The 27,152-nt window shown below is 40.1% G+C and overlaps 1 protein-coding gene across 6 annotated transcripts in view; it reads right to left on the reverse strand.

The window, feature by feature from the left end:
* Window positions 1–27,152, reverse strand: part of EPB41L4A (erythrocyte membrane protein band 4.1 like 4A) — a 726,290-nt gene that overhangs the window by 410,523 nt on the left and 288,615 nt on the right. For all 6 annotated transcript variants that reach the window (XM_029571795.1, XM_029571770.1, XM_029571789.1 and 3 more), the window contains one exon: window positions 16,267–16,345. In XM_029571795.1, the coding sequence (XP_029427655.1) occupies window positions 16,267–16,345 (79 nt within the window). The remainder of the gene's footprint in view (window positions 1–16,266; window positions 16,346–27,152) is intronic.

Genomic DNA, 27,152 nt, shown 5'->3' on the forward strand with positions numbered 1-27,152 from the left:
CAATTGTGCATTGAGTGAAAAAGAATTTTCTCTGATTAGTTTTAAATGTGCTACTTGATAACTTCATGCCCCCTAGTCCTTCTATTATCTGAAAGAGTAAATAACCAATTCACATTTACACGTTCTAGACCTCTTATAATTTTAAAGAATTCTATCATATTCCACATCTCAGCCATCTCTTCTCCAAGCTTAACAGCCCTAACCTCTTTAGCCTTTCCATCCCCTTTATCATTTTGGTTGCCCTTCTCCATCACAACTATATCTTTTTTGAGATGCAGTGACCAGAACTGTACACAGTACTCAAGGTGCGGTCTCACCATGGAGCAATACAGAGGCATTATGGCATTTTTCCGTTTTATTAACCATTCCCCTTCCTAATAATTCCTAACATTCTCTTTGCTTTTTGACTGCCGCAGCACATTGAGCCGACAATTTTAATGTATTATTAACTATGATGCCTAGATCTTTTTCCTGGGTGGTAGCTGCAAATATGGAACCTAACATCGTATAACTACAGCATGGATTATTTTTCCCTATATACATCACATTGCACTTGTCCACATAAAATTTCATTTGCCATTTGGATGCCCAATCTTCCAGTCTCATAATTTCCTCCTGCAATTTATCACAATCCACTTGTGATTTAACTACTCTGAATAATTTTGTATCATCTGCAAATTTGAATACCTCACTCATCGTATTCCTTTCCAGATCATTTATAAATAGATTGAAAAGCACCAGTCCAAGTACAGACACCTGAGGCATTCCACTGTTTATCCTTTTCCACTGAGAAAATTTACCATTTAATCCTATTCTCTGTTTCCTATCTTTCAACCAGTTTTGTAATCCACGAAAGGACACCACTTCTTATCCCATGACTTTTTAGTTTCCTTAGAAGCCTTTCATGAGGAATTTTGTCAAATGCCTTCTGAAAATTCAAATACACATCTACTGGCTCACCTTTATCCACATGTTTATTAACCCCTTCAAAAAAATGAAGCAGATTTGTGAGGCAAGACTTCCCTTGGGTAAATCCATGTTGACTGTGTTCCATTAAACTATGTCTTTCTATATGCCTTGTGATTTTGATCTTCATAATAGTTTCTGCTATTTTTCCCGGCACTGAAGTCAGGCTCACCAGTCTGTAGTTTCCTGGATTGCCCCTGGAGCTCTTTTTAAATATTGGGTTTACATTGGCCAGTCTTCAGGTACAATGGATGATTTTAATGATAGCTTACAAATTTTAACTAATATATCTGAAATTTCATTTTTTAGTTCTTTCAGTACCCTAGGATGCATACCATCCTGTCCAGGTGATTTGCTACTCTTTAGTTTGTCAATCTGGCCTACATCTTCCAGGTTCACAGTGATTTGGTTCAGTTAATCTGAATCATCATCCTTGAAACCATCTTTGGAGCTGGTATCTCCCAGCATCCTCACTAGTAAACACATAAGCAAATAATTCATTTAGTCTTTCTGCAATGGCCTTATCTTCCCTAAGAGTCCCTTTAACCCCTCGGTCACCTAACGGTCCAACCGACTCCCTCACAGGTTTCTTGATTTGGATATATTTTTTAAAGTTTTTATTATGAGTTTTTGCCTCTACGGCACTGATGTGTTGTAAATGGCCATATTCACTTTAGTACAAATGATGTAACATGGCAGCATTCTGCATATCATTAGCTATGTACATACTGCATTAAACAGCACTTCAATTTGGGCGGCAAAAATAGTTATTAACTGCCCCATCAAAACTACCCACACACACTTACACCTCCAAAAACACCCACACAAAATTTCTCAAGATATTTTACGTGCATACATTTTAGAATTGCAAAGCATGCAAATAAGTGAAAAACCCCTCCCCAACCCTGTCCCCAAGAACACCTCCAAGTCTGGGTAAAATCACACATAAATAGGACGCATACGGTTACGTTCTCCCGCATATTGAGCATGCAATTTTATTACAAGTCATTTCAGTGGGTAAAGTACTGTTTGCCAGCATTAATGCTTTTCAGAAATTACATTCCCTATTACAAGAAAAGTATAGAGAGAGGAAGAAACCCCCAACTAAACTCAGCATTACACCATATTTCATAAATGGCAAATGCAAAGTAATATTTATTTATTTATCTATTTATTTTAAGTTTTTCTATACCGGCATTCGCGATGGGTATCGCATCATGTCGGTTTACAATTAACAAGTGAAAAGGTAACAAGAGGTCATAAATAACAATAAATAACATAAATTAAAAAGGTAGTAGTAATAGTAACAATATACAAGTGAAAGTTAAGGGTTGCAGTTACAATAAAACAAGGTAGTAATATAACTTGGAGCAGAGAAAAGAAGCAGGGGTATTTAACTAGATACATATGATACATATATGCCTATCAATGCATTTGAGGTAATAACGAATTGCCCTAATGCTGTGGAGTTAGTGATTAGTCAAAGACTGATTAAGGTTCAGTTTACGTCAGGAAATGCTTTCATAAAAAGCCATGTTTTGAGTCTTTTCCTGAAAGTGGGGAGGCAGGGTTCCTGTCGCAAATCTGGTGGGATGGAGTTCCACAGTGATGGTCCTGCGGTGGAGAAAGCCCTGTCTCTGGCTGTTATGTGTCGCATGGTTTTGGAATGTGGAATTTGTAAGGATTCTTTGTAGGACTCTCTGATTGGTCTATTGGAAGTTAATTTTTTGAGAGGAATTTGAAGGTTGAGCTGAGAGTGTTGATGTAAGGTTTTGTAAATAATGGTTATGGACATAAATAATTCTGTAGTGAATTGGCAGCCAATGTAAGTCTTTGAGAATTGGTGATATGTGATCTCTTCTCCGTGTGCTTGTTAATATTCTTGCAGCCGTATTTTGAGCCATCTGAAGGGGTTTAGTGTGAGAAGAGGGAAGATATTGAGGGTATTTAGTGTGAGAAGAGGGAAAATATTGAGGGTAAATATTAACACAATAAAGAATACTTTTTTAAAATTTGCTTTCTAGGCATTTTATCACATTTTCATACATGTTAAAGAGTTTCTCTTTTCTTCTGTGCAATGATTCCTAAAGTTCTACAAGCAAACATCCCCTTAAAACTACTTTGCTCAGTTAGGGACAGTTTCTGCATGCTCCAAGGGAAGCTGTTACAATTCTTGAAAGAGAGAGCAAAGCTCCCAGGTCTCTTCATTACTTGGCTTTTTCCCAAAGGCAAGTTACAATTTAGGTAATATAATTATTTCCCTTCCAAGAAGCTTTACAAACTAAACTGTACCTGAAGCAATGGAGGGTGAAGTGGTCTGCCTTAGGTCACAAAGAGCAAGGGGAAGAAGAAGAAGCTGGATTTGAAGCTTGATTTCCCTGGCTCTCAGTCTGCTGCTCTAGCCACTAGGTTACTCCTCCACTCACAGGAAATTCTAGGAACAGGTTCTAAACACCCAGCCACCATGCAAGAAATTATGCATCTTTGTTTTATTTTCTTCCAGCAAGGCAAATTGTTGGCGTAAACTGGGTTAGGTTTTGGGGGTAAATTATATTTTCAAGAGATTTTTATGTAAGCCTGGGCTCCTCTGACCGTAGGAACGTAAGTAGTACCATGCTGGGTATTGCCTATGGCCTAAGAAGCCCAGCATCTTGTCTCCAACTGTGGCCAATCCAGCTCAACTGAAATAGCCAGTAAATCTCACTATGAAAGTCTGTTTTAATTTGCTCATCCCAAGAATTAAAAGGTGAAGAAACCAAAGTCTACCTGGACTTGTACAAACCTTTTTTAACCTCAGTTATACTACTAGCCTTAATCACATTTTCAGGTAATAGGTTCTACAGGCCAATTGTGTGCTGATTTAAAAAGAAACCTCTTAAATTTGTTTTAAATCTGCTACTTGTTAGTTTCAGGGAGTGTTCCCTAGTTTAGTAATATTTGATAGCATAAGAAATGCTTATACCAGTCTTTGGGGCCCTCCGCCCCTGCCGGTTGGTTTTCAAGATATCTCTAATGAATACGCATACAATTTATTTTCCATGCAGGGCCTCCAATTATGCAAATATTTCTCATGCATATTCTTTTAGGGATACCCTAAAAAGCCGACTGGCTGGGGGCCCAAGGACTGGTTTCGATACCCCTGGAACTGTTCTCTATTACTCTGCTCTATCCACACAATCTTACAAACATCTATCATAAACCTTCTAAGTCAGGGGTAAGCAACATTGGTCCTGGAGTGCCACATCCAGGTCTGGATTTTAGGATATCCACAATGAATATGCATGAGATATATTTCCATGCACTGCCTCCATTGTATGCAAATATATTTCATGCATATTCACTGTGTTTGTCCTAAAAAGCAGTCCTGGTTGTGGCACTCCAGGACTGAAACTGCCTAGCCCTGCTCTAAGTCATCAGTTCTTCAAGCTGAAGAGCCCTAACCTGTTTAGGCTTTCTTTTTAAGGGAGTCAATCCATTCCCCTAATCATTTTTTGCCCTTCTCTGCACTTTTTCTAGTCCTGTGGTGAGCAGAATTGCACATAATACTCAAGGGGTGGCTGTACCATGGATCAATACAGGTGCATTATATCCCCAGTTTTTCCTATTCCTTTTTTATTAAATCCTATTTGCTTTATTGGCTGCCATCAAACACTGAACTGAAGATTTAAATGTGTTGTCCATAATGACCCCATGGTCTTTTCCCTGGATGGTAACTTCTAATATGGAACCCAATATTGTATATTCTGTACGTAGTTAGGATTGTTTTCCTTATGTGCATCGCTTTGCATTTCTCCACATTCAATTTCATCTGCCATTTAGATGCCAAGCTCCGCAGTCTCGTAATGTTCTCCTGCAATCCCTCACAATCAGCTTGTGTTTTAATGACTTTGAATCATTTTGTGTCATCTTCTTTCTAACTGTAAGTGCCAGCAGCTAGGTCTCACACCTTGATTAAGGTGAAGCCGACCCCCATCAGAACAGGATCCCACATCCCCAAAATGTTCCCCAGTTCCTAACAAATCTAAAACCCTCCTGTCTGTACTACTTTCCTAACCATGCATTGAGATTCCAGAGCTCAGCCTCTGGTGTCTGAGAATGGATTTCAATCTTGTATTGAAAAACCTAAACGTGACTTCCAGACTCTCTGTCCTGCACTTTCCTATGTTTTTGTTACCCATATGTACTACAGCGGTAGGCTCTCCTTGTCAGCAATTTCTAAAATTATATTTACCTGATGCGTAAGGTACACTAACTTTGCACCGGGCAGGCAAGTTACCAAGAGATCCTCATGCCCACCAGCCACCCAGTTACCTACATTTCTAATGACTGAATCCAAAGAGTCCTCTCTCTTTCCACCTGGACATACAATGCTGGAGCCACATCTTTGGTGTGAGAGGATAATTCATTATCTGGTGGACAGGTCCTAGCTACAGAATCACTTCCTGCCACTCCAAAGAGATTGCCTTCTTCCTGGAGACCTTGCTCCTCCAAAGTAGCACAGGGGCTATCAACTGGAGGTGAGATTGCTCCACTGTGTCCCTAAAGATCTTCTCTGTATACCTCTGTCTGCATCAGCTCTTTTAGATATGTCACTCTAGCCTCCAGAGAGCCAGGAGCATTTTGCACTGGGTGCAAACATACAATTTCTCCCCAACAAGCACGTCATCATATAAATGGCACTTGCCACAAAAGACCATGTATCCCTTATCTCATTGTGGACTGATTTGCATCCTTTTCTTTTAAGTTATTATAAAAAATGTTTTCTTAAATTCACTGTTTACTCTGATTCTGAAAAAGTATAATTGGCTTACTGTTTCTTTAAAATTTCAGCGAGTGTTAATTTTTCAAAATTATTTGGTTCCTCTTATGTAAATTTTCTCCCTCACCTCTAATTAAGAAATAGTCTATAAATATAGGAATGAGACAGAAATGATTGGAAAAAAAACAAGGAAACAGCTAAACCACCTAACAGCCAAATATGTTTTTTATAACTTTCTTGCTCCCAAAGAGCAAATAATATATTTTAAAACTCAATTATATACAGAATATTGTAAACGTAAACTGTATTAAATTAAAAGGGACAGAGGATATAAATAGACTTTTGTGAAGGCGTGAGGGTCAGATTAGGATCCCAATGAGAGAGAAGCAGAACATGGAGACAATGGGACCACATGGAGACATTTTACCCTGATCAGAAATGACACCTCTGCTCCATTTCAGAGCTAAGAGCAAGCACGAAAGGCAAAGTTCTGTGTCTGCTACAGTTTAAGTGAGGTCCATCTGCTACTATAAGATAAGAGTTCCTGGCTGTCAGCCTAGAACTGGCCAATAGCCAAGAACTGGATGTCAGCCCAATACAAGTTTTGCAAACTGGAGTACATAGGACAGGAGAGCCCAAATCACCACTGGCACAGATCTGAGAAATGACCAGATTTCATTCACGATTCTAGATTTATTCCCAGACATTGATGACTGTGTAGGGGATCACCATCAAGGAAATGTCATGTTAATATCCTTTTCTTCTCTGAACAATTCTCACAAGTGGTCCTGTATATATTGCTCTTTTGTATACTCATCTTCATAATCAAATGCTTTGTTATTACATTACTGATTATATTGTTTAGGATTTTGGGGAAGTGTTTGCTATGAGTTATACTACTGCTATTAGTTTTATTTAGATATAAAATAAAGTTAAAAGTTGCCAGTATCTTTCATTGTGTGCGCCTTATTTCTGCTGGGCAACACAGGGGAAACCTCCCAACCTTGGCCACACTACAAAAACCTCACACTCCTCTTCAGAAAGCAAAACAGTTTTGTAAGTTAGATTCCAGTTTTTATCCCATGCAAAATCCTGCTCTCACCAGCAATTGCTTCAGCAGCAAGTCTGTTCAGTTCACTCCCAATATGTTTGAGCTCTGGAGGGCTATTCTCAGGATATTTAGGTTTTGCAAAATATCAACTGCTGTAAAAGGTGTTATTCAGGATATGTCTAAGGTATTCAAATAAGATATTCATCAAGCTCAGAAAAAAAGATATTTGAAGTGTGCTGAGGAGAAGCTCCAGAGATGAGCCATTAACATACTCTTATTTCTAAGGGCCAGCCAAGAAAGGGTTGCTCACTACACACATGTGCTTTTTATATACCCCTTAAGCAGCCTTCAAATCCAAATATAGTTTTCCCAATTTGAAACAGGGTTAACACCAGGATGGGTGAGATTTTGACTAGGTTTTTTTTCTCTTTTGGTAAAAAAAAACAACCCTACTAAAAACAACTGCTGCTGTTTATATCACATGCCATCAGAAAGAATTGTGAATTAAAAAACACACTGGCTTTCCAATCCTTATAAAAGCTGGAGGCACCAAAGGTGAAAACAATGTGAACAGATCTTGCAAATGAATGTCAGAAAGATATTCAGGAGGGAAAAGAGGAATCACAATGTAATCAGAAGTTGCTTCTTCCACTACAGATCAATCATCTCAGTGGTCTATTTGCAAGAGATGCAGTTTATAATTCAGGGAGCACATATTGATTCTGTTAAAGCATATTAAATAGGACTTATTCCTATTGAGATATGCAGGATATGTACAGGGTAATTTTGTAGGAACACGATAAGATTTGGCAACAGATTTCAATGCCCACACATATTTATAGCAGTTCGTAAGTTAATCATTTAACAGCTTCATAGCAATGTCGGAGGCATGTGCAACTGAATTCGTGGTCCCCCGTGTATTCAGTTGCAAATACTAACATTGCTATAAAGCTATTAAATGATTAACTTATGAACTGCTATAAATGTGTGGACATTGAAATCTGTTGCCAAATCTTATGTTCCTCCATTTTACAGGTGATTTGGCCTCCCACCTTTCCATTACATGAGGGTAATTTTAATAACATCACTGCTAACATTCATGCATAAGTTACATCAATTTTCAAAGCAAACATATGCATAAATTTGATTTGAAAAAATGCAAAAATATGCACAGAAACTCATTTGCACAATGTTACAACCTTCTCTTTGCAACATGTAACTTGCACATGTAAATTTATGCACACTTTTTAAAAACTACCCCAATCTACCCGTAGAATGCCTCTTCTTTTGTGCATGTAAAAGTATGCAAGAAACCAGGTTTCATATATGAAACCCTCAGCATTTTTATAACAAGCCATTTGTATGCATAAACAGCTTTGAAAATGTATCTTGTAAAGAATACTGAGCCATTTGCAGACTATTTTGTTCTTGTAAAAAAAAAAAAAAAAGCTAGATTTTGAGGATGTCTACAAAAAAGTACAGAAATGCTTAAAACCAGTGGTAATTTTCTTTACTAAAAAAAAGAAAAAAGTACCAGGCTGGAGACAGAAGCAGCCTCTACCTGCTACTCCAGCTGCAATTGAGAAAAGGAAGCCAATTCCAAAAGGTTCCAAGTAGGCAATTTATTTTATTTATTTGATATGACCTGATAGAAAGTCAACATTGCTTCAAACAAACTTGAGATCTCTTAGATACATTAGTAATCTTCCACCTCCTTGCCAATATCCTAAGTATAAGAAAACAATTTTGTCAATAAATCATTCTTAGTGGCCAAAAACACAAATTGTTTTGAAATGGATAGAAATAGAAGATGCAGATGTAGAGGTGTGAATATCAGAACTTTTAACTTTCTATCTTACTGAACTCAAACAGCATTATCATCAAATTAGAAATGGATGCCTAGTTTTTATGCTACTTGGGATGATTAGACAAGTATGCTACTGAAGACAAGGAAGGTAATTTATAGAGATGTGCTTTGTTAAGCCCTATCGTCTCGAGCTTCGTTTCGGGGCCCCCTGCGGGAAATTTCGTATTTCCCACGGTTCAGGGTTGTTTTTTTTCAGGGGCCCCAATTTTCGTGTTGGTGCGCACTAACTCCCGCTAGTGTGCACTAACATGAAAGATTAATTTTTCTGAAATTTCAGAAACATTTCTTTCGTTTTTCGATTCCTCCGAACCATACCGAATTAGGGAACTTCGTTGAAATCGCCTAATTCGGGAAAAACGAATGCACATCACTAATAATCTATTATGCCTTCATAGGATTGTCTCGGCGTGCAGAGCCCACTCTCCGAACAGAGGGTGAAAGACAGATAAATTGAGTTGTACGCATTTAAAAATAATGGAAAAGATTGAGCTGTAACATGTGACATTTACTATGTTGATTTGTGCATCATAGTGTGAAAACATCTAATGTTCTGCCCCCATTAACTGTGAGCAGATTTGTTGTATGTGGGTGTGTTTGGTGTATGTACGTACATACATACATACATACAGCTGAGCATGATCCTGAAGAATCTTTTATACTGTTCTGAGAAGCGGTAATGCTGGAAAAGTGTACATGAAACTTTAGTCTCCAATCAAGGAGGAAAGCATCTTGAGATAGTCTGTGATTGCCTGGAAGAATTGAGCAAAATTGATTTTAATTTGTGTCCTATGATGCAAATAAGTCCACCAACGGTAGACACTATAAACTGAAGAGTTCATCAGCCACTGTTTGCTGTAGAGACCACTCATGAGGTTGAAACTCTCTGCTGAGTCAATCTACCAGCATGTTGGAGATACCTGGCTGATAAGTGGCCTATAAAGCAGCTCAATTTCTTTCCATCCAATTCCAGATTTTTAGGGCTTCCTGGCAGAGAGGCAATGATCCTGTTCCTCCTTGTTTGCTGACATAAAACATGGCAAACCTGGTTGTTTTGAATCAGGATGCTCTTCCACTAAAGATGATGCACTAATGTTGATAGAGCATATCTTCTGATTGCTTTCAACTCTAGTAGATTGATTTGATAGCGGCTCTCTTCAAGAGTCCAGATGCTCTGTGTTTAAAGGGTTCTAGTGTGCATTCCCCACCCTTTGGTGGAGGCATCTGTTGCCAGTACCACTTGGATAGGGGAGTGAATGAAGAGGAGCATCTTCCTTGAGAACTTGAAGGCTGTTGCGTCCATCGGTGTCAGACGGCTTCGACCCTTGTGCCTCACCTTTTTCTCAGCTCTCCCCGCTAGCCTTGGGAAGATGGCTACCGCTGCGTATGCAAGCCGCTCTCTCTGGTGTCCCTGGAACGGCTATGGCATTGCCTCCAACCATGTTTCTCCCAAGGGCCTCCTAGGATGCACGCGCTCGCGCTACCCACGTCTTTATTCCAGCTATGGCGCGAACCTCAGGGGCATCCCACTCAAGTGACGGTCATGCCATCCAGGTATTTAGCCTGTACTTGTTTGCTAGCTCATTGAGTTAACAAGGATTGGTCTTGGCCGGTCTAAGCTACTCTGCCAATTCAGTGCTGCTGCTGGAAGCTCTCTCTCTCTGCCCTCCGGGGTATTGTCTAACCTGGGTACCCACTCCTCGGGGGCCCTCTGCTTTATTTCAGGTGCCTTACTGGGATCAGGTACTCGCTCCTCGAGGGCCTGCTCTCCCTGCCTCGGTGCCTGTATCATCTACTTCAGCCTGGTGGAATCGCCAATCTACAGCTACCATCTAGTGAGTAATCTAACTCTCAGTCTATCTCATCTACAGCATTGCCTTGCCTGGGAAACCTACCCCAGAATCCCCTATACCGACATGGTTAGACGGGTTCCCTCTGCCGAGGGTCCCGGGACTGCTACCTCTGGTGTTATACATCAAGCTGTACAATAAAAGAGCTATTCTGTGTTTGTGCGCCCTGAGTCTAGCCCAGCGGGCATGGTCATCTGCCACAGTATTCTGTGTTTGTGCGTCCTGAATCTAGCCCAGTGGGCATGATCATCTGCCACAGTACCCAAGAATCCACCCAAATACCACTAAACCATAATAAGGGCATAGCCACTGTTTCAACTCCCATTTCATAGTCACTGTGATTTGCGCTGGAGACGAAAGTGGTTGAGTTAGTTGATTCCACTGGGTACACTGGAGGTAGTGGATATAAAGACCAGTCATCAGAACCACATGGATGGCTGCTGCCATGTGACAGAGGACAATGAGGAGCTTTCTGGCTGACGAGTGTGGAGAAGACAGAAGGTTGCAGATGAGAAACATCATGGTTGTCACTTGATCAGGAGGCAGGAATGCTCTTTCTTGCAGTGAATTTATCAGTCTCAATAAATTGGAATCTGAGTGGGTCCATGTAGGATTTCTCAAAGTTGATCAAAAACTGAAACAGTGTAGACCACTTACAGTCGAGATCCAGATATGGGAAGATCTGTATTTTCTGGTGACAGAGAAGAGCTGCCACTTCCACAAGGAATTCTGTAAAGACCCTCAGGGCTGACTGAGGCCAATCAGGAGTACTTTGTACTGGTAGTGGTAAGAATCTACCTGAAAGCAGAGATAGTGGCAATGCAAAGGATGGATGTGTATGTGAGCATATGCATCCTTTAGATCCAAGGCACACATCCATTCATCCTTCTGTAAGGAAGATTCAGGTTGAGGGAGTTCATTTTGAATTCTTCTAGGAATATGTTTGTTCAGGTGTCTCAAGTCAAGAATGGATAGCAATCCCCCCTCCCCATTTTCTTGGGGATAAGAAAGTTGAATGCTTAGATTGGCTCTAATCATTCATTGCCAGAGAAGTGATTGAACTTCCAGCCAAAGCTGCAGTAGATTAGATGGATCTAGATGGAGCACCAAACAAACAATGTGGAAAGCACAGTAGCTGGGAGAAATGCAGCTGGAACCTAGACTACATAATTTGGAGGACCCAAGGGTCCTTGGTGATCTGACCCCATTCCTCTACTAAATGTTGGATTCTTCTCCCTACTGAGAGAGTCAGGACTGGATTGTTGAGAGGAATCAAAAACTAAGCCCTGGTTTGTACTGGACCTGTTATATGATTTTTGGCTGACAGTGTTCTTTGTCAAGGCCTTGCCAGAAGCAGCTGTTGATGCTGGGCCAGAAGTGGCAGCAGATGGTACTGTTGAAAAGACCAGTATGGATAGAAGTGACATTGCACTATGGAGGGCTGTTCAGGAGTCATTGAGAGCAATTACACTGCCACATTTTGGTCCTTTATCTGAACGATCTTCTTCCAGAACTTTTCCCCAAAACGAATGCCACCCCCCCCCCCACCCCCCAAAGCAGGGAAGGTCTGTTTTTCATGGACATCCTCATGGTTCTACTTGTACAAAGTCATGCCATACATCTAGTCTCAATGGAAGCTGAGGAGGTACATGAAACAAAATTGAAAGATTTGTAAACTGATCTAAGTAGGTGCCAGATGCCCTCTTCCACATCCAAGAATGGTTGAGGATAATAGTTGCCTTGTTCAGTGGCAAGTAGGAAAGGCTTATTTGAATGCAATCTAAAATATATTGCACCATACAGAATTGATGGACAGTAATGTGAGCAGGAATTTTGACAAGAAAATATTTCAAAGTGCAATGCTATCTAAAAATTTGTGATCTTTTCCTGGAGGAGAATTTGAGTGAATCCTCATCGTCTTTGCCTTTTTCATAGCAGACTCAAAACACTACAGACTGGTAAGGCAACTGGACAAAATCAAAGACCAGTGATTGCTGGACTTAGAATTTGAGGTCCAGCTTTCTAGCTGCAGGAGTGACCGAAATAGGAGTTTTCCCACATTCTCATCTGTAGAAGATTGAAGATGTTGCATACTGGAAGGGCCACCGATTCAATTGGAATATCCAGTATCTGAAGGTGGCCAAGAAGCTCAAACAAGGTTCTTTGTCTTTATACAAATGGATGCCCAATACTATACCCATCTTTTCCACAAACCTGGAACAGGTAAGATCCTCCAGTGATGCGATATGGTCTGGAAGGTAATGCCGGTAGAGTTTTCATCTGAGTCTAAAAGGCACTGATTCACAAATCCAGGACTCCAATGATAAAGGCAACAAACTAGGAGGAGGTTCTGACTGAATCTGAGGAGCAACCTAATCTAAAACCTCTGACCTTACTAAAATCCCCTGCAACAGATAATGATGAACCCCTAAAGCAAGGGTTGTAATGATGAGTTCACCCCATGATTGAGATTGGGACTCCAGTCTATGGTATTGCCATAGTGATGATGGAATGGAGAGGCTGGAATATTTCTTCCATCTCATTGGTCAGAGCAGTAAAGAAAAACTTCACCAAATTTGATTTGGTTAAGCAGGTGATGTGTCCTCTGGTTTGGTATAGGTGGTGGGATATCCCCTTCTGAGACCAGGATAGGCTCCTGCATGAAAATGGGTGGCCTGTTAGAAATAAGCAGTATTATAGATGACATTGATTCAGCAGTCTCCAGGTGAAGTCCTTTCACTACTGGTCTAGGTGAGGTGAGTGCCCTGATTATTGGAGGGAGCAAGGGCAACCTGGCCTCTGCTCCTGCAGGTCTAAAATGGGCTATGTAGAGTTGTGTTTTGCAAAGCAACATATGAATATAAGCCCGAGGTAGATTTGTCAGTGGTTTTTGATGAAGTAGAGTGTTTCAAAACCTTGAATGTCTTTGTATGCTACGATGGTTCTTTTGAGATGCGTGTCAAGGAATCCAATGCAAGTTGCATCTGAGCTGCACCATGTGTGCTTGCACTATGCATCATAGGATCATGTGGTATAGGAGCCTTAGCATCATGTGATCAAAAGGTATATACACCGGAGAGCATCAAGGCCACATGCTTCAATGACATCTGAGCTCCATGCGTTGAATGTATTGGTGGATTCTGCATCGAGCACCTTGGCGCATCATGCACTGAGCGCTTTGATGCACCATGCATTGAATGCATCAGTGTAAGATGCATCAGGAAAATCGGTGCATTGGAAATGCTAAAGCTGCTTGCACAGATGATGCAGATGAGGACCGTGTCAATGGTGCTGGTATTGATGCTTGAGAGTTTATGCTTCTATGTTGCAGGCTGCCATAGCTTCAGTGATCAATGCCACTTTATCTTCAATGTAAAGAGGTTGATGAAACGTGATTCCACAGCTTCGGCCTGAGCAGATAGGTGAGTTTTAGAAGAATTCCTGCTCAACTCTTTTCCCAGCGAGACAGACAAGGGTGCACTGAGGGACAAGAACTTACTGTGACTCTGGAGATATTAACACAGCAAAGTGCCTTAGAATGCCTCATGCATAGGGACATCCATCCACAGGCATAGCAGTTCTTCTGCTCGTGTTCCAGGCCGAGGCATTGGTGTAACAGTTCATGCCCATCAGTAAGGGACATAGTCTTTCCATAGACATGAAGTTGCTCACTGTGGTTGGTTTCTTCTGGCCAGACATGATAGAAAAGAAGTCCATGCTTCATTGTTTTTTGGGATGGATTTTTTTTTTTTAGTACTGAAAAGTGTAGTTGTCTGGCTGCACAGGCAGCGAGGAAACTTAAGAAGGATCCGAGGAAAATATACCAAATTTAAAAGGTTTTAAGGATTTTTACAGAAAAATTATTATGAGAGAGAGTTTATGTCCGTGCTGTGCACAGACAAAAATTGACTTGAGGAGACTCACAAGACAATGCCTATATGGGAACTCCCCCACATGCTCAGAAGAGCTCAAAGCTCTACTAGCTTGGAGAGACAAGACCATTCAGTGCTGCCGAATGACATTAACCACATGAAATGCTAATTCAGCGTGCTTATCAAAGGAAAATGAACCTATTCTATGGGATCCACCATCAAGCAGGCTGCTGGACTTGATTTTGGTCTAACCCTGTATGGAATTTCTCCTGTATAATAGTCTTTTTCTGTGTACATTTATAAATAAACATTTTAAAATTTAGCAAAACTATCGTGAGTACCTCTAAGTGTAAGGCAAGGCAGGATTATCAATAATTCACCTCATGAGATGCAAAAATATTAGAACATAGTAAACTTTAAAATGAAGTAGAGGATTTACAAATAATTTTAAAAAGTCAATGTTTGTCCACTAAGAGTCATAGTTATAAGGTAAGATGAAACCCATATTTTAACACTGATAGTACAGGGAGGATAGTGTATCATGATGCTCAAAACTGTGAAGAAAGAGAATATTCACATTTCATGTTATAGGAGCACCTGCATGGAAATAAATGTTGCATCTAGTATTTTTTTTTATGTTTTCTACCTTATATGATTTGAATAGACAAATTTCTTCTGAGAAAGGCAATGTTAAAATGCAGATGTGTGAAAGCTAACTTAGAAACTATTAATGTTTTTATACTAATTAGTAATAATGATTACTTGTGTTTTATTTTTTGGAGATACTACAGGCCATACTCAAGTTAGCTATGTGTGATGATATCAGCTTACTTTTGAGTTCATGAATGAATACATGTTTTGTTCACATTTTTGCAATTTTCACATTTTTGTTTGACTTAGTTCACCCACTAAATTATAAAGTGTTTTTCCACTTTTTGTGTCTATGGGGAAAATGATTAGGACAACAGGCACCCCAGTCTACTTTCCAGTGGTCAAGTCTCCATATCTATAAACCCTTCATTGTAACTAACTGTAATTTGCACACTTGCTGGCAGCCTAAGTAGAGGCACCAGGATCAATTCAGCACTGAAACAGAAAATGTTTTCTTCCATTTACAGATGGTCCAGCCACAATAGGGTTGAGGTACAGTGAGTATAGGACATACAAGTCAAAATATAGTCTGGTTTATTCGTGGTTCTTTATATTGATCTTGATCAAATCCACAACTATACCAAATATTTTGATTTGTCTCTCTTTACACTCCATGTACCTCAACCCTGGATGGACCATCTGAAAATTGGGGAAAAATATTCTGTTTCAATGCTGAGTCATTTCTTGGCCTCTCTGTTTAGATTGCAGATAAACGTGTCATTTAGAGCTAACTCTACTGGAGGTTTTATATATGTGGACACAGATCCACTGAAATGTATACGGGGCAGGGGGAGGCTGCTATGTGCTAAACATTGTCCCCATAGTCACAAAAAGGGAATAACCCTTTAGTACATCAGGCCCCGAGACTACTAGTTTATTTCATTTAGGCCACTAAACATCATTGAGATGGTGATGAGTTTTGATCCTTACTGACCTAGTTTTGTTCTGTGCTATCATATCAAATATGAAAGAATGATTTATGGTAGATCAGCAGGTCTTCTCTCAATCATAATTAGGACCTCAAAACAGATCTGCTTACCAGGGTAACCAAAACATACAAAATAACCTGGACCTAGGCCAAAATCATTCAGATTTACCTCATGAAAATTAATTGCATATTACTTAAAAATGTGACCGTTCTGGGGGACCCTCAGGGCTGGAGATAAGAAGCTCTGCTAAACGATATAAAACACAAACTGTTATTCACAGATAAATCTCACCAATATACAACCTACAGTACATCTATACTGTACCTTGTTATTTCTTCTTTAAGTTTACAAGGATCTTCTGTAAAGAACTTAACACCAAAATATAGTGTATATGGTGGTCCCACTAGAAAAATAAACAGAAGATTATTTTTGCACATATTACAAAATGATTTTAAAAATCAATGATTATTCTAGGTAGTCAAAACAAACTTATATAAACATTCCTTGGTTATAGTACTGCATTTACATTATAGTATTACCACTACCGCTACAATGGCAGTATAATAGTCTCTTAGCACTGTTACTCTAAACCCCAAATTTAAAAGGTTTTTTTTTTCAATTTTAAACTTTTCTAGCAAATCCAGTTCGCGCGAGAGGCTTCTAAGATCAGCAGCACTGGAAACTGAATCCTTTTATTTAATCCCAGAGCAGGTATGGACCAACAATAACAAGCCCTCACACTTCACAAACATGCTCGTTCTGTTTGGACCATCTCTAGGTAGCAAGATAGTTTATTTACATCTTTACTCTGATTACTAATTAGTGATCCAATTACTGCTGTTGCTACTTTGATAGTAAGGACACCTGAAACAAACTGACCACTATCTCATTTTACATACTACAGGTACACGGTAACATACTGCATGACACTAGGTAAGGAACTTGAAACCCACATAGTCTGCCTGGTTGCTCCCATGTGCAATTCTCTAGCAAATGATCTCTCGCAACTGTTAGCTATATAGCGACCACCTGCAGGATACTGTTCTCTATCCAAATCAGTTAGGTTTGTCGTTTTCCCTCATTGGACTGTGCCATTCTGGGTAGCTGAACATGGATTAATCCAACATTTCTATCATTGTCTATCCACCTTGTAACACATTTTTTTAATGAATATTTTACCTGTAAACCGTTGTGAACTAATGATTCTCACATGGAATGATGGTATTTAAAACTTTCAAATAAATAAATATAGTCACCTTCCCACAAATTCACACCCATATCTTTTACCCAATTTTCAACCCTGTTTCTATCACTAACCTCTGATTTGTCTCAAACATGTTCGAATTCTGTTACACATTTAATTAGAAACCTGAATCAGAAACTGATCTGATTGACCGAATATTCTGTTCAATAAAAGGTTCACATCAGGCCCTTTTATTGTTTGTTGGGTCGGGGGTTAATGTCATTACAGATAAGACTTTTCATGGAAATTCTTAACAGATGTTTCTAAATCTTGTGGCTCTTTAATAATTTCTATACAATCTCAAACATGACCGTTAGACCACTGTATGAACATGGAATTTTTCATCCAATGTACTGGCAATGCACTGCCACCAACGAAAGCCAACAATGTAGTATAGATTATAAGATTGTTCTAATATTTCATTTCTCTGTTTCAAAAATGACAAAATGCCCTTCAATAATATTGCAATTAGTTTATTAAAACCAAATACATTTTTATGTGAAAATTTCTAAAATTCTTATAACATCAAAAGAGTAAATTATAAAAATCCGAGAAATTGAATCATTCTACAATTTTTGATCATATTAAGAAATATTTTGTAATTTCTCAGCCTGGAAAAAAGTTTCAGTATTACAGTTCTGCATTTTATATGTCACTATTTATTATATATTTATTGTAATTTTGTAGCTTTTTTTTTTTGGTCAAGCTTTTTTTTTAAACATATTTTATAATTGTTATTACATTCAAAACAGAAATCTTGAGAAGATTTCTCAAGAAAAGAAGATTTCTCAAGAAAAGAATAAGAAGAAATATCAAAAAAGGTAAAAAATTCCAGTTTCAGTTCTATTCCAAGTCCTCAAAATGACGGATTCAATACCAATTACAAAAGGAAAGAAAAAAAAGAGAACAGTAGCTAATTCCATGGTTTTATTAATAAATAGAACTTTATCAGGCTACATTACTAAGTTGAGACAACTGAAGATGATGTAAGCAATTCTGATTGCTCTAGCTTACTATTAATGAAACTGGTCAACTGACTGGGTACATAAAAAAAAAAAAAATAAGAAATGTCCTTATATTTAATGTAACATTTACAAGGAAGTTTAAGAAAGAACATTGCATCCAGTTGTTGAACTCTCGGACTCATCAGTAGAAATTATCTATGCTTCCTCTGAGTCTGCCTAGCAACATCTTGAAATACTTTAACTTTAACCTTAAGTTGTTAAAAACAAAAAAAAAAACACAACTCAGTCCGGTGCCTAAAGAAAAGCCTCAGAAGTTAATCTCCCTCTGGTTCTAAAGTCAAAGACATTATCAATGTTGATGGTCTAGCCAGAACACTATCAGAAGTCTCCAAAATTGTAGAAATATCTAAATTGTTCTCAGTAGCCACAGTAAGAAATAGTTCTTGAAATCTAGGTTCATGCTCTTCATTTTCTTGAAAGGAGATAAATAATATATTTTAGAAAATGGTGGCATAGCTTGCTTAGGAACTTTCAAAACCTCCAATCACCTGTTAAACATCTCCTTAGGAATAGCCAATGACAATTTTGGAAAATTTCTTGCTCCTAATTATGTTCTCTTAGTTCTCCATTTTAACCACAAGACATTAATTTTCCTTAAGGATAGTCTCCTGAACAAGTGTCACTTGATTTATCTTGGTATGTATATTAGAAAATTTCTGTTCCAAGTTTGTAGTCACCACTTCTAAGGACTGAACACTTTAAGTCAGCATTCCTCTCCCCATGAGGAATAGGCTGAGAAACAATAGCAGCTTTAACCCTTCTATGATGTCCAAACCAGACTCCAACGTAAACTGTGTAGGTCTCATCAAATTGAGATTCCTCCAAAGAACTTGTATGGAAGGAAGTAAAGTTGGAGCAGTAGCTGAAGTGCCTCATCCCCAAATGCCTCAACCTGGTCTCGAAATCCACCGAGAACCCCGGCGTTAGTATGGTTGAAAGTGGCTGCCTCCGCGTGAACTTCTGCATTCCCTGATCCTGGTACAGTCACTTCATCATCATCTATCGGTGATTCAATCCAATTGTGGGTCAGATGAGCAGCCAGCAGTACGATCCAATAGGTGGTGTTTTGGCAGCTGGGCTCAAGGATGCTCTGGAGCCAAGGAGAGATAGGAGCTCAACTTTTCCTCCCATATTCTTCAACGGCCAAGGCCCCAGCCATGGCACACCATGGTCAACGTGTGCATCCAACGGTCCCAAAAATGAAGGCTCGAACGAGATCACAGGAAATGTTTTTTTACCTTGCCTTCCTTTTATGTCCCATGAGATAGGAAAAACAATTATAAGAAGGAAACCACTTCAATGGGAAAAGGAGCATTTTACGCTGCGTACTGCTGGTCAGCCATCTTGAATCCCCACTTTACTCGCTAAGGGGCGGATTTTCAAAGGGTTACGCGCAAGCCCCGGGACGTGCGTATGTCCCGGGGCTTGAAAAAAGGGGCGGGGAGTAGGCGTGGCGGGGCAGAGGCCTCCGGCACAGCAGCCATGCCAGGGGACCGCCCTGCCCAGAGGCAGGCACAACTTATTTAACAATGGTAAGGGAGGGGTTTAGATAGGGCTGGGGGGCAGGTTAGGTAGGGGAAGGTGGAAGGAAAGTTCCCTCCGAGGCTGCTCCGATTTCGATTTCGGAGCAGCCTCGGAAAGAACGGGGAAAGCATTTGGGGCTCCCCTAGGGCTCGGTGCACACAACAGTGCACCCCATTGCGTGCGCCAGCCTTGGATTTTATAACGTGCGCGTGGCTGCACTCGCATATTATAAAATTGGGTGTAGATTTGTGCGTGCCAGGTTGTGTGCACAAATCTACACCCTACGGGTGTAGATTTGTGCACACATAGGTCTTAAAATTCAGCCCTGAGTGTGTGACTTAGGTGGCAGTCAAGCTGAAATAAATAACACCAATTTCAACTACTCCTAAACCATGCTCAATTCTCTATCAAACAACCACTCTGCAACTCACAGCTAGTCAGGTAGCAACTGGTTATTTTTGTTACCACCATCTAGTTTTCAGCTAGAATATTCTGCAGATAAACTGGCTTAAAAGTTCAGGGAAATTTATCAGTCAGCCTGGTGCCTCGGTAGCAGTGCTTGCGCTACTATCAAATGACCTGGATTCAATTCCCAGGCAGGGAGCCTGCTTCTTGGGCTGGCCAGAGATGCTGTTGAGGCAGCATTCACGGTCTCCAGGGAAAATGGCATCCCAAACACCACTCAGCACTGACACCTAGTTGTCAACTCGTGGTTCTCATTATCATGGTCTGCATGGAACCATGGTCTATAGCCCCTGGCCAAGGACTGTCTCTGCAATGGCTGAGCTAAATAAATGCAGAGGCGATATAATAACAGGGTGAAAAACTCCCTTCTCCAGGTAGTTGCAAATGAAGTCTCATAGCAACATAGCCCAATAGAGACTTGTTCCATATGAATTGGAAGCCCAAAAAGAGCAGGAAGAAACTGCTAGGCAAAAAAAATAATTCTGTGTACTGTAAGTCACTGGACTGAAGGTCAGATGTTAGAAACTTTCCATCAGTACTGACCTGGCCAAACATAAACCAGCAGTCTAAAGGAGTAAAGCTCAGCATAAAAGTACAAATACACATTTATCCAGAACCTAGTTTTTGGGGAATATTAGCTTGCACAAGTGCTGCTGGAGTTACCCCATGTCACCATCAGATTTTGATCCAGAACAGGTATTCTGAGCCCTACTGCAATGCAGGTGACATTGGGCTGTGCTGTTACTAATTTCAATGAAGGAAAGCAAGTTTGCTCACTATAAATAGTGTTTTCTGTAGATAGCAGGATGAATTATCCATTACATGTGGGTGACGTCATTCAGTGGCACCAAACTGACTCATCTCTCTCCTAGCTAGTAGGAGGAATTCTCGTGCTGGCGTTGCCTCACGAGTCTCTTCAATCAATTTCAGAGCTATCCTAGTTAAGTAGCCGAATCTCCAAGGAGGTGGGAGAGTATTTCATGACTAATTTATCCTATCTATGGAAAATACCATTTACAGTATGCAAATTTGCTTTTTCCATCAATAAGCAGGCTAAATTAGCCATTACATGTGGGGTATCGCAAGCTGAGGGTTACAGCAGAACGTTTACTGAATAGGCGACCCAGGACCCCGCCATGGAGAATAGACTATTAGGTGAATAGGCTATATAAAACTGCTTGCCCATATTTACTGTAACTCTGTGAAAAATGATCTACATAATAATGGGATGCTAAGGTAGGCACTGACAACCATGTTGCAAACTTTTCAAATGTAGATAAAAAGTAGCATTGCTTGTAAATGATCCCCTGAAACAGCCAGGGCTCTGAGTTGATGAGCCTTGAGAATATGTATAATATTGCTCAAAAAGAACCACTAACTTACATAAAAAATTAATACAATGACCATCATACTTTAGAGCTCTAAAATCACATATTCACATGAAGTGGGCTATTGCCACTTCAAAACAAAACAAAAATATACACAAGATGAGACCCATAATTATAAGCAAGACCCTCATCACGTGAATATGTGATTTTAGAGGTGTAAAATATGATGATCTTTATATGTTAATTTGGTGTAAGTTAGTGGACACTGGCTCCCAATTGTCTATCTACCACAACTATTAGGGTTGGGGGTTTGTTTTCTTGTTTTACTATTTGTGATATGCCAGCTTGCAAGAGCAAAACAGGGTGTCACACGGTGTGTTAGCCAGATGGCCAATGAATACTTGGCCACTACTAAGGCCAGTCTGTTCAAAACATAAAAAAATAAAGAGCTGAGAAGCCTGATAAAGAGGCTGAATTTTTCTTTAGTAGGGAGCCAGGGTCCTTCCATAGTCCAAGAAGTGAAAAACCCCCCCCCCCCCCCCACCTTTTTTGTTTAAGCAAGTGGCCTCAGGAATAATTTAGATAAAATAGTGGAATGAGCAATATAAAGAGGATATTACTTTTGAGAGAATCAGGGTGAATGTGGAACAGTACTCTAATGCAGAAGAACTGTAGATAAGGAAGATCACAGTCCATGGCCTGGAAATTCCTGAGTCTCCTGGCCAACATAACTGCTAAGAAGGATTTACCTTGCGTGTCAGAAAGTTAAGGAAAGTCAACTGCAATGGATGAAAAATGATGGCATCATTAATTGTGTGAGAACCTCTTCTAGGTTCTCTAGCACAGATGGCCCTATATCAGATAGTTTTATATGCTATTAGCTTTCCATGAACATAGAGATCAAGGGACAGGTGCCGACTGGCTGACCCTCAATTTGGGTACAATAATGTACTGTGGCACTGAGATGCACTGTCACAGATGATGTGTGAAAGCTGAAACATACAGAGCAAGCAATTAAGCAACTTCCTGGGTTTACGTGTGAATGGAACTAAGCCACTGTGCTGCCACTTGTAGATGGTGTTTCTCCAGAAATTTGCAGGCTTTTCTATTCAGTGGCTTTCAGGCATGCAGTATGATGTCCCTACCTGTCTAGACAGAAAAAAAACTGGTGATTATCTAGCGTACAAAATCCAAGCTGTCAAATGAGGGAGGGTTGGTTCAGATGAAAGAGATATCCTGCTACCTAAGACAATGACAATGAATCTGATCCTCAAGGGATTGGAGGAATAATGGATGGCTGTTCCAGATATGTAACCAACCTACCTGGCTAAGTTTGAGCCTGATAGAATCAGTTCTGCATGGAATTCGGTAATTCTTTTGTACTGTTCTAGGCATGTGTGGTACCAGAGGAAAAATTGTAAATGAGATCTGTGGTTCAAGCAGAAAAGACATCCTAAGTGAACCTGAGTTTGTTGGTAAAAAACAAACAAAATTCTTCCAAAGTACTCTCTTTTTTTTTGGATGCATGTAGATGGGTGGAAGACCCTATCAATTGAACAGTTTTAGAGCTATCGTTTACTGAAGAGACCATTCATGAAACATTCCGCTGAGATGGTCTACCAGCAAGTTGAAGAACCCAGAAAAGTAGGTAGTGTGCAGGATGTCTTCACTCTTATTCCCATATTCATTAGTATGTATTTATTTGATTTTGCTTCCTAGAAAGAGTATACGACTCCTTAACTTCTTGCCTGTTCATGTAGCACATAGGAATGCCCTTCTGGAAGAGGTTGTGAAGACGAAAACAGTCAAAGAATTCAAAGGGGCATGGGATAAACACCGTGGATCCCTAAAGGCTAGAGGATGGAAATAAAGACAAGAGTGCATGGGGGTAACTGGGAGTAACTTGCTGGTGTGGCAGTTGCTACCCTTAACCAATAAGCCTTGATATTGTTAAAGCAACTCAATCATTGCTCTCAATGGCAGTGAGAAAAGGGGAATTGGACTCAGACAGCAACCAACGAAGGCCCCAATTTTTATGGTTTAGGGAACAAATAAACATGGGGGTTAACTAGCTGATGCAGTGCTTACTACCCTTAATCACTAAGCCTGACACTTTGATGCAACTCCAACATTGCTCTCTGCTTTCACGGCAACGGTTAAGGGAAATTGGATTCAAATAGCATCCAAGGGCCCTGACATTTATGGTCTCATAAAATGATAAGCATGGGGTAACCTGCACAGTGCAGCAGAAACTGGCATAAGCTTGCTTGACAGCCTGGGTGGATCATTTGGACCTTTTCTGCCATTATTTCTATGTAGGACCTGGAAGTCTGTTTGAACAAGAGAGCTTTTCTCCTAGGAAGTAAGCGAGTGAGGGTTGTCAGAGTATATTTAATTGCTGCTGAATCAAGGATTATTTGGAAATGTTGTTCTATGAAGGACCAAGCTTCTTTGGTTTCAAAAAGGGGCCTATGTAGATTACCCAATCTTTTGTGGAGGCATCAGTCACCAACATTAGTTGGTGAGGAGGCAGCCGAAGGGTGTTTCTTAATGAAGAATGAAGGGGTCTAGCCACCAGCATAATTTAGATCTTATTTCTGCAAACAACCTGCACTTCATATGTGAAAAATTGTGTGAGGTGGTCTAATTGGCAACAAAGGCCCTGAGGTAGGAATCATATGTGAAGCTGGAGGAATGGAAGCATAAAGGATGCTGCCACTACCTAGCTGAGAATAACCTGAATGCCTCTAGCTAAATAGCAATCTGTGATCAACAGGTTGTACAAGAGGAATCCAAAAGCGGTCGCTCAATCGGGTAGATTTTCAAAGGGATAAGCGCATACCCCCCGAAAACCTACCCCAAACCCCCCCTGCGCACGCCGAGCCTATTTTGCGCCTGGTGCGCGAACAAAAGTACGCGTTCGTGCAACTTTATAAAATCCGGCCCAATATGTGGAAGGACAGTATCTCTTAAAAGAATGTAATATGGCAGGGGAAATACAAACATTATCCTGTAATTCATCAGAAAAAAGCAACAAAATAGATATTTACAAGGAAGTTAACACAGCTTCTCAGGAATTTGCCGTCAGAAGTGAGACATCGAGGTATGGGAAGTCTCTGATATCTTATCTTATTTATTTATTAAAACATTCATTAACCCCTGATTACAGGCTCTTTTATAGCCGTATACAAAATATACATAAACACCATAATAAAATCACTCTATATAAGCAAACAAACATTAATAAATTAAAAGTTTAACCCTTACATTCACATTGCCAAAGGTCTCCTGAAAGCGCTATTACCCCTCTGTTTTAGGAGGCCAATATTGAGCACTTCTTATCCAAATAAGTAGCAATTTATCCAGCTAAGTGGCAGCTGCTGAACATTTGACTACGTTCAGCAGCCATCACTTAGCCAGATAAGTCAGTTAACCAGATATCTAGTGGGCGAGCAGTGGGTGGATATGGGACAGCGCTACTTATCCAGCTAATTTAGGTCTAGATTTTCTATCTTTACCCAGCTTCCTGAATCACGCGATACCGGGGGGGGGGGGGGGGGGGGCGGGCCTGCAAAAGCCATCAGCGATCGCACCTCCGCGGTGCAATCGCTGCCGGCTTTCGCACCCAATAGTGAAAGGTGGCGCTATTGGACGCGATACTGGCAGCAATAAGGAGTCTTACCTTTCGCTGTCAGCGAAGTCGTCACAGAGTCCACCATGACTCCTCTCCTTCCGGTGTGGACTCAGCCCCGATTTAGATATCGCACGTGAAAAGTCCCTTTTCGTGTGTGATACCTTTGGAAAATGACCCCCTTAGCCAGATATTTATTTATTTTTTTAATTCTTTATTTGTAAGTTTTAAATTTTACAAAACCATAAATTTTGCAAATGCAGAAAAAGCAGATAGATTGGAATAGTAAAACTTCCATATTCAATCAATAATAAACTATACAAGAAATCTTGTTATTTTCCCTCGATCTTAAATTTATAAATCAATATATAATAAATTTTCGAACAAATGCAGGGATCCAATATTATAGAGAGAGAATAATAAGAAAATATTCCTTTTAACAAAAGAGGTCGGCATCAAACAACCACACTTACATATTATATAGGGGTAGATGCGAAGGGGGTTTTAGATGTAAGAAAACTATTTAATTGCTGAAAAGTGAAGAATATGTTGACCTCAGCTCCCTTCTTTAAGATACATTTACAAGGAAATTTTAGTTTAAAAGTATAACCTAGGGTAATAGCCTGTTGGCGAAGGGTTAGAAATTCCCTACACCTTCCCTGGGTGATCGGGGACAAATCAGGAAAATTTTTATATTTTCATTATAGAAAACAATCGGAAATTTTCTGAAGTAATTTTTCATTATTAACTGAACATCCAGAGACGATATCAATGAAACCAATAACGTGGCCCTATCTATAACTTTTGCTGCTGAATTTTCTAAGAATTCAATTAAATTTCCTTGTATATTTACGTTATTAGCTGTAGAAGTTTTTGGCAAAACGAAACATTTATTTATAGCTGGTACATTTTCTTTTTCAAAACCAAGGACTTCTTTCAAAAACTTCTTTAAGGAAATATATGGATTTTCTCCCAAAACTCGAGGAAAGTTTAATATCCTTATGTTTAAGAGTCTAGAGGCATTTTCCAATTTTTCTAGTCTTCTTCAAATAAATTGGCTATCCTTCACTACTGCAGCTTTAAACTTAAGATTTTCTTGTCCCTTTTCTTCCAGTTTCTCGACTTTCTTTGAAAGTTGATCAAATTTAGTTTGAAATTCAAGCAAATTTTGGGTGCCTTGAGTTGCCAACAACACTTTTTCACTCACTTGATTTACTACAGCTGCTACCCCCACCATCAAATCCCATAACGCAGCATTGGTCACAGTCTCAGGGCGATCCGGGATTTTCAGGGGTGTGATAGCTTGGGGAGTTACCTGTGGTAATGGCAGAAAAATATCCACAGGACTTACCCCAGCCGCCCCTTCTCCCTGTCTGATTTGAGATATTCCCGCGGTGAGGCTCACTTCTCCCGGGGCATCTAAGTTGGTAGATAGAGCTTGGAAAATTGCACTCGATGTTGGCGTCTCTGCCTGCAGCCCGGAAGGAGTTCCTCCTTTCAGCGCATCGGGTTGAAACTGCAGCCCTGCTCCCTGTTTCGGTGCTGTCCTAAGTTCGGGACTCAGGCTAGTCTCCTCCGGAGCAGGTTCTTCTCTCTGCAGACACTGCTCCAAGGGCTCCTCGACTCCTGGAAGAGCTGTGGTGGAGGAGGTAAGGAACTGGGTAATCTCCTGATGAAATACCGAAGTCGGTGGGGGAGTCCTCTTAGGTGGCATATAGAGAGAAATAAGGCAATTTTCCAAGGAGAAAAAGGGAGCTACTCGGCACCAGCTCCTAACGTGCCGCCATCTTGGATCCTCTTGCGCAACACTTTTTTGCCAAATATTTATTTAATACTGATAGTCAATTAATTTAATCAAATAAGTATGACTAAGATAGACCTGCTAAAGAGAAGGCCTAATTTAGCTAGATATAACTTATCCAGCTAAGTAGTGCCAAATACGGTGATATTCAGCAGCATAGCCAGTGGGTGGGAATATGAGCAATGGCGCCAAT

Source organism: Rhinatrema bivittatum, chromosome 1 (assembly GCF_901001135.1).
Source record: "Rhinatrema bivittatum chromosome 1, aRhiBiv1.1, whole genome shotgun sequence".
NCBI lineage: Eukaryota > Metazoa > Chordata > Amphibia > Gymnophiona > Rhinatrematidae > Rhinatrema > Rhinatrema bivittatum.